Source organism: Rhincodon typus, chromosome 23, assembly GCF_021869965.1.
Source record: "Rhincodon typus isolate 14 chromosome 23, sRhiTyp1.1, whole genome shotgun sequence".
Classification (NCBI taxonomy): Eukaryota; Metazoa; Chordata; class Chondrichthyes; order Orectolobiformes; family Rhincodontidae; genus Rhincodon; species Rhincodon typus.
In genome coordinates this window covers 41139062-41150815 of record NC_063354.1, presented here as the reverse complement: position 1 = coordinate 41150815, position 11754 = coordinate 41139062, and the positions used below count along the sequence as shown (strand labels likewise).

At 38.7% G+C, this 11754-nt stretch overlaps 1 protein-coding gene across 4 annotated transcripts in view; it reads right to left on the bottom strand.

The window, feature by feature from the left end:
• Positions 1-11754, bottom strand: part of LOC109915688 (COP1-interactive protein 1-like) — a 343206-nt gene that overhangs the window by 12306 nt on the left and 319146 nt on the right. For all 4 annotated transcript variants that reach the window (XM_048610817.1, XM_048610815.1, XM_048610818.1 and 1 more), the window contains 4 exons: positions 7819-7978; positions 6904-7017; positions 2915-3001; positions 970-1132 (listed from right to left, as the gene is read on the bottom strand). In XM_048610817.1, coding sequence (XP_048466774.1) covers positions 970-1132; positions 2915-3001; positions 6904-7017; positions 7819-7978 — 524 coding nt within the window. The remainder of the gene's footprint in view (positions 1-969; positions 1133-2914; positions 3002-6903; positions 7018-7818; positions 7979-11754) is intronic.

Genomic DNA, 11754 nt, shown 5'->3' with positions numbered 1-11754 from the left:
CCTACTCCTACTCCTACTCCTACTCCTACTCCTACTCCTACTCCTACAAATCATTCTTATCCAAATAATCCTCCAATGCCCTCTTGAACGCTTTAAGGCATTAAGATTGACAATCATTGCCTTAGTAGTGAAGCACTCTAGAACATTTTAAGAAAAATTAAATCTTCTTTCTTAGCAGTGTACATCTATGCAGGAGCTAGTGTAGAAACAGCAATAGTATTTTAAATATAGTACTCCCATGTATATCATTTCATCAAGTTACATTAATTTCATTCTAACTAGCTGTAATAACAAATTCGTAACTAAACTCCCCTTACCTGATAATTTCTGCTTGTTTGCCTCTTTTCTTGAAGGTACTGATGTATGTTAGAATAAGGCTTAATTTGGTCTGGCAACCCACTCATGTGTAAGTGCAGGCTTGTGTGTTAACAGGGTATTTGTTTAGGAGGTACACCCTGCCCTTGCCAGCAGAGATCCTTAGATAACAGAAGAGACTAAGTGAAGCACTTCCTCTTCTTCAGCACTCTGGTCTGCTGACCTAAACTATTCAGCCCCACACTCAACTCAAACTTCTTTTCTGTCAGTACGAATGGGACAAAATCTAGACCCTTCCTGGTTCGCACTCTTAAAACAAATTGGAAGATGTGAAATCAGCTGGAATCTGAGAAAGCTTGATTAAAATGAAGTTATGCCTAATGCATAGTCCAGACCATATAATAGATCCAGAAGAAACTCTTCAGCCTGCAAGATTTCATCTTTTCAGAATAACAAAAACTTATTTTCCCGTTCCAGTGATTGCTCAAATGAATCCACTGGTCTGGTCCAAACCATTTTTTGTGACGGTTAAATACCTCAGTCACCCACAATATCAACAAATACCAAAGAGACTGTTATTCCCCATATCAAAAGCATATTCTGTGTAAAACCAGTCATATTATACTAGTTATTTTTAATTTCCATTTGCTGTACCGTATCTGCTGTGCTCGGTTTCATCCATCGGCTGCTCTCCCAATGCTTCCTGTGCCAGCTGCAGCTGCTCTTTTAATCTGTTTACATCGCGCTCTGATTTAGCTTTTACGATACTTAGCTCTGTGTATATGTCCTTATACTTGTCTGTAGCATATTTCTTATCCTGAAGAAACAAATGTGCAGAGTACAAACAGATTACACCTTGGATAACAGAACGCAATTGTCACAATCTTTGAAGGTAACGACTTCCAGGCTGCTCATCACTTGGCCTTGCCTTTGGCATGTCACCTCCAAATTACTAATGGTCACTAGTCACCACAGTTCCCATTTCATACTCTAATGTATACCATTAGTCTAGACATCTGCGATCACCTTTGACTTGACCAAGGAAAACTGCTCATGCTTCTCTATTTTCCTCCTGCTCCAGGAAGATTTTGAAAACAAGGAGAAGCCCATACTCCTCAAATACCAAATGCATCACTGATCCAACTTCCTGCACTTTTTATCATCAACCCATTCCCATTGCACAGCAATAATTAAACCTCATTTGTTGGAAAATATATTTAGCTTGTACCATGGATTTGAAATACTTCTGGATAAATATCAGATTACTCCCATCACTGATGAAGGAAGGTAATTTTTTGTTTAAATTGATGTCAAATTTAGGGTTCGACAAACACCCATATTTCTTCAGTTGACAGTGACGAGAATGGATCCAACACACAGTTAAGTTGTTAAAAACTTCAAAAACTGATTATTGCTGGGATTTTCAAGAATAAATGCAAAGCTGCTATGCACATGATGCGCCAACCTGTCTAGTTCTGTGCTGTAATTATGGTATGATTCTCAGATGTGTGCATTTAATTTACACTGTTGCTTTAATATTCACTGATATTGTTTTAGGTAGTGACACTAGATGGCACTAAACAATAAGAGTTCAGTAAGAGGCTACTTTCCATTCTAAGTCCAAGCCCTACTACATCCAGCTCTCTTCAGTTTGTTGTATCAGCAGCTATTTTTAGCTTTAAAAACTGGTACATGCATGGAAAGACAATTAACACCATGAGATTATAGTGCTTTACATGTAGAACGCGAACTAGAATAAACAGCAGGATCAGAATAAGGGATACAGACCTGAGACAATTTGCCATCCAGCAATGGGAGGTGCCCAGGTTACATGTACATGACAGGGAACGAGAGCCGGCAGAGGCAGAAGTGAATGAAACAGAAGCAGAACAGCATTTGGCTTTTACAATCAGCTTCAGTAAATATGGAATTCTCGGGAGGAGCAGCAATAAAACAGTAGGATTCTCATGTCAACCAAGAAGCTGACTTTAGCAATACCAAAACCTCTGTTATTCTTGATTCTTGTACCAAATTAATAATTCAATTTTTAGATGGTGGGAGAAATTCTGTAGCCATTTTTGTGGGCACTGTTATACTGATGTAACACAAGTTGTTTGTAAGCTAACTCTTACACATTAGCTGAAACTCCCTGATATTATCTTTGTGTTACTGTGCACATTGTTTGGAAAACAAACCTTGGGTTCCAGTGAGTTCTTAGAATAGCAACCAGATTAATCAGTGTAATAAACATACAATATTTCACTTTTTGCTCCTTCAAGAGATTTGTATCAATTAGTATTTATAATGCAAATATAAAGGCGTTAAGTGAACAATAACAATTTTCCTAACGGTTTAGATGAACTACGCATTGCCTGGTTTGATCATGGGGCATTCAGACCAACAATTTCAGATTCTATTTCTTATCTGTGCTGAGTTGGCCAGTCTTGGTCAGTGGAGATATAGTGGGCTGCTGGTATCCCAAATGGAATTGTTGCCTTCAGTAGAGGAGGAAAATAAAGAGATGGCAAAATAATCTAAATAGAACTCTGAAATGAAACAGAAAAGCTAAAATCAGGCACTTTGTATAGTGAGTACTTACACGTTGCGCAGTCTGCAGTTCATCTTTCAAGGAATTGATTTCCTGTTTTAAGTACTGTATTTCCGATTCTTTAACCCGCAGCAATACCTAGCGAGGACACAAATAACTGTAGTAAATGTTGTATATTTTAACAATGTTCATAAATCAAATTGCTACAACACAGGGGTTAGCAAGCTATATTGTATAAGTCTTGCAGTCGCTGGATTCAGAACATTGTGAAATTAACATATTCAATGACCTTCAAAATGGCCTAATTGTTCATAGCCAGACTTTAAGAACAACAAATATCAGGCACCAAATGTATAACTTCAACAGAAATTAACAGTTTATGTTTAATACTGTAAACTTTACAGGAGCAAAACTGAACAAGGTATTAAGATCTATGACTTAAATCCAATCCTCTGATCACAACACTGTCTTACACTGTCTTAACAAACTCTATTGGAACAATCTTAGAGTTTCTCAATGAAAATTAACAGATTATGATCAGCAATATTGTCTTACACAATATCAAACAAACTTCAAAATGTTGAAGAGCTGTCAATACTTCCAACGCCTCCTTTTGAGACTGGAATGCCTTTTCTGATGTCGATTCTACAGCTTCTCCATTCCAACCTTGTCATCCTGCAAGAGAACTGCTCCAATTCCTAATTGCTAGTGTCTTTTGTTGGTTTAAACATTTGTCATATTTAGCTGCAGCTAACACAGGTTTATTTTAATGTTAAGTTTGCTTTCAGCTTTTCAAAGGCTGCTTGGCATTCTATTGACTGTGACACCTTTGTTTTCATAACAAGTTGATTAAGGTGTATGGCTATCATAGAATCCCTATAGTGTGGAAACAGGCCCTTCGGCCCAACAAGCACTCCAGCCAGAACCCATCACCCTACAACCTGCCTAATCTACTCATCCCTGAATACTATGGGCAATTTAGCATGGCCAATCCACCTAGCCTGCACATCTTTGGACTGTGGGAGGAAACCGGAGCACCCAGAGGAAACCCACACAGACATGGGGAGAATGTGCAAAGTCCACACAGACAGTCGTCCAAGGGTGGAATCGAACCCGGGTCCCTGGCACTGAGAGGCAGCAGTGCTAACCACTGAGCCACTGTGCTGCCTATTGTAAAAATTAGGTACAACATTCTGATAAAATCAGCATATTCCCAAAACTCTTATTATATCTCATTTCGTTTTAGAGGTAGGAAAGACAAAGTGCTTTGTTTTGTTGATTTGTGTGAAACATGTCTTGTCCTGCAATGTATGTCTCAAATATGTCACTTTTGCTTTTGCAAGTTCACCTTTATGCAAGATTGAACACCAGCCTTGCCCACTGTAATTGTCTAAACACATTGCCTAACTGTTCTACATGTTCGTTTCATGTTGTACTGTACACCACAATATCATTCAAGTGAACTCCACAATTAGGTACTTTGGCTATAACTTCGTTCATTAATCATTGAAATATGGCTGGGGTCCCCTTACATTCAAATGGCAGAACCCCACATTAAGGCAATCCATTGGGTTTGACAAAAGTGGACATTTCTTTACCTCTTCTTGTCAATGATACCTGTCAATTTTAACAAATTAATGCAATCTTCTAGTCTGAAACCCTATACCCAATCAGTCTTCGTGATTGCATTCACTGTCCTACATTCCACACAATCTGCTCAATTTACTGGCATAAAAACCAATATTACTCGAGGAATCCAATTACTCTGGTTTGGTTCGGTCAATTGATTCTCCATCATGCATTTCTTTTGTTATATGAGCCTGCTTCTCTGAGTTTAACCGGTATGGGTTTTGTTTGATGTCTGAACCACCTACATCAACTTCATGTTTGGCTGATGTGGTACACTCAAGTGCATCTTTCCGAACTTCTTTATCTCTGGAGCAATCTTCCTGTTGACCCTTCTCTAGATGTGAAAATGGTGTCAACACCCTCTTAATAACTCCGAATTTGTTAATCTATTAGAAGGAAGTTCACTTTGGGAACTGTCCACTTTTCTTTTGACGTCATTCTTTTATCTTCCATCCTCCCCTACTATACTTATTACTTGGCACACCTGTACTTTTATTGTCTTCTCTGTGATAGTACTGTTTTAACATGTTCACATGACATAATTGATACTGTTTCTTACAATCAGGAGTATCACTAAGATGTCGCCTTACTAATTAACTCAAAAACTGTATTAGATTTTTCACTACCACCTTGGCTCTGATCGTCCTTAAGGGAATAGCCTCTGGAAATCAAGTAGTCATATCCATAATTGGAAAGGATATATTCGTTTCCAGCTTTTGTTTTAGTAATGGTCTGACATCATCCACTAGTACATGACTGAATGATTGCTCAAAAACTGGTATGGAAATCAGGGCTGCTGCTTAATTAATTGTCGAGGTTTACCTACAACTTGAGAAGTATAGCATGTTCAACATTTTTATGCAATTGTGGTCAGGTAAAATACCTGTTTATGAACGTCAGAGTCTTTCCGATTCCATACCCTGTCATGGGAATGTCATGTGCTACTCACAATATCTCCCTACAATAGCTGGGCAATACCACTATCTGATAAACAACCGTCCATTCTTCATTGGCAGGTCTATGAGGAGGTTTCCACTTTCTTATCAGCACTCTTAAGGGAATAGCGCTCCGGAACTCCTGTAGCTTCTACCTCAATACAAACTGACTGCTAATTTATTTAATTCAGGATTTGTTTTTGTGCTTCAATTAGTAGATGTGATACCAAATATCCACCTGAATTATCCTCACCTTTCAGGAAACTCTCAGCTACCCTTCATTTATCATGGTGTCATATCTACCTTTATTGATAGATTTTGTTTAACCATCACTCTAGTCACCACCCACTTGAGTCTTAACTGCTTTACTACTTTTTGGTTACATTCTTAAATTTTCAACAGTTTACATTTCAGGATAAAACATCAGCAATTACATTTAACCCCCACCTGTCCATGAACATTTCACATCCTTGTGACAAAACATCTGCAGTGTTCTTAGAACAAAAACTAACCTATAATTATCATTCTACGCCAGTTCCCCTATGCAAACACCAGTTTGTTTGTTCTCTCTTTTAAAGCAAGCTGCTGTTTAAAGTTCAATTTTCAACTGCAACTTGGAGTTCCAAACCAAAAATAAGTAAAGAAAAAACAGTAATAGTCTCAACACAATTTCATGCTGGAAAATGAAGTAGAACAGCAGGTACCTTGTTCAATATATTATGGAAAACTGTACACATCAGTACAAGATCTGATTGCAATCCTATTTTTAAATCACTTTTGGATAGTTTTAAAAATTGCTTTCCTGTAGACTGAATGGATCATTTTTGATTGCTTTATATTAGACTGCTAGAGTGCTTTCTGATTTTCCTTTTCTGTATTCAAACCTTTTGGGAGGAGTTTTAAGAGAAAGAAAAAAAAGTCTGACATTTCCCACATACATTTGTGTGTGTAAATATATCTAGGTTTCCTACAGCTGTGAAAAACTAACATTGCAGAGTTTAAGATAACAAGGTGTAGAGCTGGATGAACACAGCAGGCCAAGCAGCATCAGAGGAGCAGGAAAGCTTACGTTTTGGGCCTAGACCCTTCTTCAGAAAAGTTTTCTGCTGCTTGGCCTGCTGTGTTCATCCAGCTCTACACCTTGTTACCTCAGATTCTCCAGCATCTGCAGTTCCTACTACCATTGCAGAGTTTAGCTGATCTCTTCAACTTTTGCAAATGCTGACATTTTCCCTTTTTCTTTCCTGCATTCCCAGTTATGATTCATAGTTCCTTTTTATGATTCTATCCATTCTCTAGAAAACTGGCACCAAGTAATTCTGAAGACCAAAACTAATCAGATCCTTAAACAGTGGTTACTCAGTGACAAAATCTTGCACAATCATATCTCGAATCAGGAACAAACTTATGCATGGATAACCTTAATACCTTGACACCTTTGTTCACGGAGTTTTGTTCTACAAATGTACAGCTTACCTCTAATTCATATACTTCTTTGCCTTGTGATAGGCCAGTTAAATCTCCTCCACTGTCACCTGTCATCATTGTTCTCAGCCGGGTTATTTCCGTAGCCAGACGATTATTTAGCTCCTATTAGAAATAATAAATCCAGTAAAACAAAAGGCAAATAAACACTAAACTACACTTAGAAAAATAAAACTCAAGAAGAGGTACATCTGAACAGTCGAGAGAGAAGGCAGACCGAAAAAAATGTCAAGTCAAATTGCATATTATCGAACAATCTAACTGATTCAACCAACTGCAGTGGCAAATTAAGGATCCATGAAATAGCTCCGTTTTGCTTTGTGGCGGATCCAATTGCAAAACAACCCAAAGTTCCACTGCGTATTGATGGTTGACCAAGTACTCGTAAGGCCACAACAAAGGACTGCTTAGAGGTAATTTAGGAAAGAGATTTGAAAAATGGAATAGTTATGGATAAACCTGATTGTGGAAAAAGAAGAGACTAAAGCGATAAACAGGTACCCAGATTCTCACTCAGAGGTTTACATGAACAGTGTTGCGCAGCTGACTATGATTTATCACAGACAGCCTTGTAAAAGGAATGTCAAGGGGCCTCGTACTGGAACATGGAAAGAAGAACAGGTTTTGATCTTTGCTCCCACTTCCTCCACAAGTGAGTGCTTTGGGAAATGGATTAGTTTTTATACGTGGACCTGATCAGGGTACTGAGCAGTGAGATATTACATCCAAAATTGATACAGTTTTCTATGTTCCCAAGTATGCATTTTTCAAACCAGAATTTGAATGCTTTTTTCCCCTTTGTCAATAAAAATCAGTTCACACTATTTTTATTTAAACATTGTAAGTCTTTTATTTATTGTGGCGATTTAATGGCATTTCAACTGTCACGGAGAAGGCACATCATACCTGGTTGTGTGCATTGAGTTCCTGGTTTTCACGCTGGCATTGTCGTAATGCCTGTCGCTCTGCTTCCAAAGCCTGAGCCAAGTGTGCGTTTTCCAAACACTTCTGGGAATACTGTTCTGACAAAACCTCAATTTCTCGTTGCAATGATGCCAGCTCCTCACTGTTAAACAATTTTACAATAGTTTATTTCCTGAATACTGCTAGATTAAACATTTTCAATTTTTAACCAATTATTCATGACCAATATTGCAAACATAGAAACAAAGAAGGTAGGAGGAGTAGACTATTTGGCCCTTAGACGCTATTCATCATTAAATATGGTGGTGGCTGATTATCCAACTCAGTATTCTATTCCCATTTTCTTCTTATCCCTTTAGCCCTCAGAACTATAAATTGCTCCTTCTTGAAAGCATTCAATGTTTTGGAATCAATCATTCTCTGCGGCAGAGAATTCAACAGATTCACCCCTCTCCAAGTGAAGAAATATCTCCTCAGCTTAATCCTAAATAGCCTACCCACATTCTTAAATTGTGCTCCCTGGTTTTAATCTTCCTGGTCATCAGGAACATGCTCCTGCATTTACTCGGTCTAGTCCTGTTTTAATTTTCAAGGTTTCTATGAAAGCCCCCTGCATTCTTTGAAACTCCAGTGAATATAGTACTAACCAATTAAATTTCTCTTCATACCCTTCAGTTCACAGAAACTGTTCCAGAGTCTATTGAATCTTGAAAGATGACCACCAATGGCCACTTCCTTAAGTACTCTGGGATGTAGGTTAACCGGCTTTGGTGATTTATCAGCCTTTAATCCTATCCATTTCCCCACTAATACCGATTTCCTTCAGTTTTTCTCCCTCTCCAAACCACGCGTTCTCCAACATTTTTAGGACATTACTGGTGTCCTCCTTTGTCAAAGTAGAACTAAAGTATTCATTTTGTTTCCCTTATAACTTCCTGTTTCTGACTGTATGAGATCTATATTTGCCTTCACTAATCATTTTCTCTTCAAATATCTATAGAAGGTTTCAAAGTTTTGTAAGTTTCTTGCAAGCTCACACTCATTCCATTTTCCCTTTCTTAATAAATCCCTTTGACCCCTTTGCTGAATTCTAAATTCTTAATCCTCAGGTCTGCTGCTAATTTTTAGCTAATTTGTACGCCCTTCTCAGGATCTAATACTATCCCGAATTTCCCTCAGTAGCCATAATTGTGCCACCATTGCCATTTTGTTTTTGTACTAGACAGGTATAAACAATTGTTGCAGTTCACCCTTGCACTCTTTAAATGTCTGCCATTGCCTATCCACTATTGTCACATTAAGTAACATTCCCCAATTTATCATAGCCAGCTTGGGCCTCACAGCATTGTAGTTTTCTTTATTTAGATTCAGGACCCTAGTCTGAGAATCAACTACATATATCAGGAAGCACATTGAAAATCAATTCAGACAAGAGTTTGTTTGTACTCTATGGGAAAAAAAAAATCAGCACCTTCCTCTTACATTAGTTGGTCAACCTGTTACAAAAATGAGTGTGTGTGTACAACTTCACTTTTGTAAAGTGTCTAAGGTCAATTTTCAGCATTAAAAACAGAAATGTAAGCTTTTGTTAATAATTCTGCTAGAAATAAAAAAGGTGTTTTTTTTTACACTTCGAGATTGAAAAGCAAATTATCACTAACCAAAAGATGGAAGGCTTGCTGCTTCTTTCTGACATTGAGATTGGTGAAATTGCAAACTACCTAGGACAACTCATGCCCTTACTCCCCGGTGATAATCATTTGGCCTCTGTCCAGTCCTCCTTATGACAATGTTGGTGAGAATCAGCGGCTTTCGATTATAACAGGGTGAGAAGTAGAACATCAGTGGGCTGCAGAACACTAGCCTATGTCCTATCCCTTGTGATAGTGTGTTAAGTTTTATGACAAAAACACACAAATACTTTCATGTGATTTCTTAAATAAATAAAACTATTTGCTCAAAATATCAAGTGGAGCAGAATACACATCTCCACTGTCTATGGAAGATTTTTTCCCCCATCAGTCATCAGGCACCTATTCCATTTGGCTTGAGCATGCCAAGTGGCTTGTCGAAGTGCATATCAAAAAGGTATAACTAGGGATGTTAGACCCCTGGTATAAATGCAATTTAGGTATCATTTCTTATATAGGGCAGCGGACACCATTCCACACATTATTGATCCACACACCTTCACTCTATCCTCATTCATCTCCTTGGTGTCAAAGACACATACAGTAATGCCTACAGGGAACTCTTTTTAGTCTGGTTTCACATTTTACGACTATCATAGGCTCTAATTTATCGTTGATTTATTGTTGTCACATGTACCTGAGTACACTGAAAAATTTTGCTTTGCGTGCAGTTCTGGCAGATCATAACAAATAAGGTATACAGATCATAGGGTGCTTAGAGTAAGGCATCCAAGGTTACAACCACACAGGAAGTGCACAAAAGCAAGGTCAACATTAGATTTGAAGTTAGCAGTCTTACAACAGCAGGGAAGTAGCTGCTCTTGCACCTGTTGGTGTGTGTTCAAGCTTCTGCATCTTCTGCCTGACAGAAGAGGTTATGTTGGTAGCCATGATGTAGAGGTGCCAGTGTTGAACTGGGGTGGTCAAAGTCAAAAATCACACAACACCAGGTTATAATCCCTAACGAAGGGGCTATACTCTGAAAGCTTGTGATTTCAAATAAACCTGTTGGACTATAGCCTGGTGTCATGTGATTTTTGACTTTCACAGAAGAGGTTGGAAGAGAGTATCATCAGGGTGGGAGGGGCCTTTGATGATGTTGGCAGCCTTTCTGTGACAACGAAAAGTGTAAACAAGTCCATGGACAGGACACTGGCTTCCGAGAAGGTCTGGGCCGTGCACTCAATTTTCTGTAGTTTCTTACGGTCCTGGGCAGAGCAGTTGCTGTACCAAGCCATTATGCATCCAGATAGAATGCTTTCTGTGGTGCATCTGTAAAAGTTGGTGAGGGTCTATAGGCAATGGAGGCTAGTACCACTATGAATCTGGGCTTCTCATATTTTTACTAGAATTGTTTTTGAACAATTCTACTCTATAACTTGGCTGCTGAGCATATCAAAGTTCATGAGCATTTCATTTACATTGCTGCTGTGTCATAACGGGTAGCCATGTTTATGCTGCTGTCAGATGATGAATCTTTAGATACTGATAAGATCATCATTCAAGTCTTCTGGTACTCTCTGAATGATATTGGATTTTGGCAGTAATCTTAGGTTTTGCTGTTGGTCACTATACACTGTTTGCCACATGTGGCTGTGTCTTATAATTTCACACTTCTAGGCAACACAATCCACAACAGTTTGATCCCGTGCTCAAACTCATGAAATGAGCACAAGTTTAAACACATGCTTGTAAGGTGGAGAACTGAAGTCAACTTCAAATGAGATTACAGCCATGAACTTGTCTAGATCTTGCTGCTTTTAAAGATGGATTAAAGAGAGTCACAAATGGTTCTGAATATTATGCAATCAATCATTAGTAAACATCCCCATTTCTGATGTCATGATTGAGGGAAGGTTGTGACGAAGTAGCTGAAGATGGTTGGGCTTAGAACACTACCCTGAGGAGTTCCTGCAGAGATGTCCTAGAGCTGAGATGACTGACCTCCAATAACCACAACCATCATCCTGTGCGCTGGGTATGATGCCAATCAGCAGAAAGTTTGCCCACAATTCCAACTGATTCCAGATTTGCTAGGACTCAGAAGCTAGCTGGCTGCTCCAAACTGGGCGGCAGTGAGCAGGTTATTGCTTCATAGCATTGTTTTTGACACTTTCCATTACTGTACTGATGACTGAGAGTAAACTAACAGGGTGGCAATTGGCCAGGTTGGATTTGTCCTGCTTTGAGCATGTGTGACATACCTGGGCAATTGTCCACATTGTTG